Genomic DNA, 5086 nt, shown 5'->3' on the forward strand with positions numbered 1-5086 from the left:
CCAAAAGTATTTATTTGAAGTGTGTCCAATTCATCAATGCGATTGATGTCCCCTACAACATGACCCAAATAGTCGTTGGCTTAAGATAAACATTGCAATAACACTTCGAAAAAATATATTGTTTGTGTGGCAAAGACCATCTCCATTCATAAATAAGGAGGATAATATATATATATATATATATATATATATATATATATACTATTATATTAAGTGTGAGGACCTTAGAATAACTACTTTTGAGGACACCAAAATACTTAATTCTATAATTACCCTTCTTATTTTACTAAAAACCTTTTCAAGTCACTCCATATTTTAAATATAAAAAAATCAAAACAAAACTTCCCTTTTAAATCGAAAAACTTTTTTAAATCGAAAATAATTTCGTGTTAATTATTTAGTATTATTTAATCAAATTAAAAATAATAATAGCACATGCAATGCATGTGCATCTTATACTAGTATATATATATACACATACGTGTGAGACTCTTAGAGTAACTATTGTAGAAGATATCAAAATATTTAATTTTCTAATTACCATTCTTACCTTACTAAAAACATCCTCAAGTCACTCTATATTTTACGTAGAAAAAAATCTAAACAAAACTTATATTTTAAATCGAACAACTCTTGTAAATAGAAAAAATTTCGTGTTAATTATTTAATTTTATTTAGTCAAATTAAAAATAATAATAACAGATGTAACGTGCGTACATATTTTCCTCTTGTACTAAGATCATCCAATGATCGCGTGAAGTTATTTTATTTTGACCGGACAGATTAAACACATGACATGCTATTCATATATGATCATAAAATGGAGAAAAACATATTTTGTATTTCCATGAAACATAATAAATATGTCATTTAAAAAGACTCAATCAATAATTTATGAATATTCTCTTATTTTCCCATCAGCAATGAAAGAACTCAGTTTTTGTAATTTTCCCACAAATTCTTCTTACAAAAGAATATTATATCGCCCAAAAAATTAAATAAAAAATCCAAAAAATCTAATAAAATAAAGTTAACCCAACATTACAAAACAAGGAAAGGAAATCTTCCATGACGATGAACATCACCGTTCCCTTCTGGTTCGTTTGATTCCGAGACACGACGTACCGAAGGCAATGCCATTAGCGGTCGCGCATTTTTGACTCGCAGATGATGTGCTCCGTAGGTGATCATCGATCATCCCCCAAACCTTATATTTACGAAAAGAGAAAAATGGGACAGTGTCTCTTGATCCTTAGAGGTCCTTGTTCCACGTTCACATATGTGTATGGACTTCAGTATCCACGTGATTTACATTCTTGGTATGAATATGAAACCAGATAACTTTGCATAACTATACTTGTTCGCCGATCAAATCTAGCCCAACGAGCAAGAACGATACACCTTGAAAGAGCAAGAAGTAAAAATGGATACCTTGAGCAGATAATAGACTTCTAGCTGAAGCTGTCAATAGAAGGAAAGCTAGAGCCAACTCCTTGGTATATATCCTATTATGCTTCTTTTTACGCGAATCCTTCTTCTTTTCTTGCCGTTTTTCCACTTGCATTTCTTCTAAATTTGGCTCCGATCTGCCTCTGTGGGGCATCGGTTCTTTTTCAGCCATGGATATGAGATCACCCTCCGATGAACGGCCGGATTTCTTGGTGACAACCCACTCGTATGCGCTTCCAAGTTGAAAAAGACCAGAGATCATGGCGTTGAACTTGGTAACTGACATTGTGTTCTCGAATAGCAAGTAAGGTACAATGAAGGGGAACGACTTTGGTGCAGGTAGAATATTGAGAAACGACATGGCAGCCGGAATGTAACAAACAACCCAGGATGGAAGTGTTGCCTCTGGGATGAACATGGTCATCGGAAGAATGATGCAAAATAGAGTAAACGAGTAAAATGGGAGTATAAGTTTTCGTAGCAGGAAGAAGAGAAATATGATGTTCGCTTTTTTCCAAATGCTGATCTGCAAATAGAGACCAAATTTAGAAAGCAAACAAGATTAATCGCGATACGATGAGCAAAAAAATTAACTGTACAACACAGCGCATAGTTTTAGCACAAACCTTTGATTGAATGATGGCTGGCAAACAGAGACGGAACAACTGCATCGGCCCCGAGTGCCACCTATGTTGTTGCTTCCTGTATGCTTCGTAAGATTCTGGTAACTCACATTGGCACTGAAAAATTCAAATTGTTTTAGCAAACTCATATAGAACAATGCCATTAAATCTAGTTTTTAATTTTGACCAAGGCGTTTCAAAATGTATTTCAAAATGGCAATTTTCACAGTGTAATATTTTAATTACCTCAACATCATTAAGGAAAATGAATTTCCAACCATGAAGATGGGCTCGGACAGCAATATCCATGTCCTCAACTGTGGTCCTCTCCAACCATCCCCCTGATTCTTCCAACGCCTTAATCCTCCACACACCCGCTGTCCCGTTGAACCCAAAAAAGTTTAGAAAGAGGCCGTTGACTTGCTGCTCCACTTCAAAATGAAAAGCTAAATTAATGAGCTGCAACCTTGTCAGTAGATTCTCATCCTTGTTCACGAATGACCATCTCGCTTGAACCAATCCCAGTTCCTCATTATCCTACAATTTGAAACCAAGGCACGTCTTTTGTTTCCTTATAAATCAGAAAAAATTCAAACATGACACATATAATGCTAAGATTTATGCATATGGCCACAACGCAAGTAACAACTAATGGAGACGGCAGTCAGCTCTGAAGTCTTGGTCTCCCCATGGGTCCTCTGCCATGATCAGTTGCGGAACCAAAAAGTTGGTCGTGGGGGCAAAACAAAAACTTGAAAATTTTAGGGGTCAAAATTATATTTGGTTATCATATTTCAGAAGAGACAGCCACTGCCATGAGCCATCCCTCTTGCTTGATGCATTAACAATAATGAAAATAAAAGCCATGGTAATGAACTTACGAAGTGCAACACGTTCTATGAATGGAAACTATGGAAATTTAAGATAACAAATTTAATATATTCCAGTTCAAGTACTCATTCCAAAGTGATGATCCAAACTTAGAGATGAATTGAGTACCTTAAAATGACGCACAGTTTTTTGAAGAAAATCCGGAGTAGGCTGAAAGTCGGCGTCGAAAATAGCAACAAATTCATAATCTTTAACATAGCTACAACCCATGGCAGACTTCAGATTGCCAGCTTTGTATCCATCCCTAATCACCCTGTGCCTGTATATAATATTGGCACCATTCTGCTGCCATTTATGAACCTCGTCTTTAATCAACATCTGGGTCGTTGGATCATCCGAATCATCCAAAATTTGAATCAATAATCTCCCTTTGGGCCAGTCCAAATTACACACAGCAGCGATAGACTGTTGGTATACCTGTCACAAGTCAAGAACTAACAAGATTTACTCTTTTAAATTAATCGGGAAACCAGAATAGAACAGTACATTGCTCTGTTTGGACCATTATTCGCAAGTTTAGATTCAAATTATTGAGAAACAAGAAAAGTATTTGAGAGTGGTACCTCTTTTTCATTGCACATTGGGATCTGAACTAAGACCATGGGAAAGTAACCAACTCCATCTCCCGACTCAAGATCTACAAGGTCTTGTTTGGCAATTGGTTTGAGATCCTTTAATTTGATCCAGAAACAACCCAAACAAAGTATTAGCCTATCCACGCTTTGGATAAGGAAGAGCAATATACAGATATTGATCAAGAACTGGAGCGGTGGAGCAAGATACTCAACCCTGATCAAAACCCAACTCGTGTAAAATGAATCAAACACACCCTTTACTGTTAGAGGATCGGCTAAAGTGTACAGATACTGCAATTGAATATCTGGAGCCTCAAAATGCCACCCTTTGAAATATGCAGACATTTCAAAACCAAGCATGATTAAAGATAGCCCAAGGAATACTTTGATGAAAATATAGAATCTGGATTTGACGGCGGGGTTCTCGGCGTCCGAGGTGTCGGTGGAGTCCGTCGTTCCCGCAGAGACGCGCCGACGGATGATGGAGACGAGGGAGAAGAATGCGGCGGCAATCGATGCGAGGCATCCGGCGGCTTTGTGGGCCTTTAGAAGAAGAACCCAAGTGAGCTGCTTGGCGTTCTTGTTGCGGCCGCCCTTTGAAACAGGGCCGTTGGGGTACATGAAATCTTCTTCTGAGGGGGATTCTAGCTCCACCATTGACCAATTGTTTGGATGCTCCATTTTTACTACCACAGGGGTGCCCTTGTGAGTTTCCTTTTCCCACCAATACAAAGATGGTGCCATTATACCACAATAGTTTGATTTGATTTTCTTGAAATGTGTCAAAAGTGTATGTATAATCAGGATCTTTTACACTTATTTACGTGATGGCTTTAATCCCAGATGGGAAATTTCAAGAAATGCCCCCAAAAGTTAAATTTTGAATGGTTTTCATGAAATGGCATCGAATGCTGTTGAAACACCAAAACGTTGAAGCTATGAATCAAGAAATGGAGCCCTTTTTCCTTGGATATTTGACCAAGCAATACCAGAATACAAAGGGAAAAGCCCACAAAAATGCTACAAAAACTTCATTTCAAATGACACCAAGATTCAGAGCACAGAAGGCGAAGAGAATGATCGATGGACTCGTGTGAAGAAAGAAGAAGCTTATGCGTCTGAAACTTAGGCAGACACTCGTATGGAGATTATACGGGAACTGAAATCCCACAGCGGAAGCAAAAAATTACTACAATTTATTAAACTATCATTCCTATTTTTTGAGGTGAAAAATATAAAATGGGGAGAATAAGAACATTACAAAAAGTCCTTATGTTTCATTTACAGCTTGCAAGATAAAGAACTGAAAAGGACAGGATGTGGGGGCAGAGTGTTGTTCGACTGGAACACTGTACAAAAATGGCAGAAGCATACCAATCTACAGATATCACGTTTCACAGCAGTGAAAAACAAATCGAAAATTAGAACTCAAAGGTTAATAGCTCAACACGTATTTGATTTGGATTCAAAATTTTATTTTATTTTTAAGGAAAACTAATCATGAACACAGATAATAGGACAGAAGCGCGTTCTGCGTCAAAATCACCA

At 37.2% G+C, this 5086-nt stretch overlaps 1 protein-coding gene across 1 annotated transcript; it reads right to left on the minus strand.

Moving 5' to 3' along the window:
* Positions 1-888: 888 nt before the first annotated feature.
* On the minus strand, positions 889-4760 carry LOC142551491 (putative xyloglucan glycosyltransferase 12). Its single transcript, XM_075660759.1, has 5 exons — positions 3527-4760; positions 3072-3380; positions 2319-2609; positions 2076-2189; positions 889-1975 (listed from the first exon to the last, which is right to left on the minus strand). The coding sequence occupies exons 1-5, from the start codon at positions 4280-4282 to the stop codon at positions 1352-1354; spliced, it is 2094 nt and encodes a 697-aa protein (XP_075516874.1). The 5' UTR covers positions 4283-4760; the 3' UTR covers positions 889-1351.
* Positions 4761-5086: the final 326 nt, after the last annotated feature.

Source organism: Primulina tabacum, chromosome 7 (assembly GCF_025594145.1).
Source record: "Primulina tabacum isolate GXHZ01 chromosome 7, ASM2559414v2, whole genome shotgun sequence".
Lineage (NCBI taxonomy): Eukaryota > Viridiplantae > Streptophyta > Magnoliopsida > Lamiales > Gesneriaceae > Primulina > Primulina tabacum.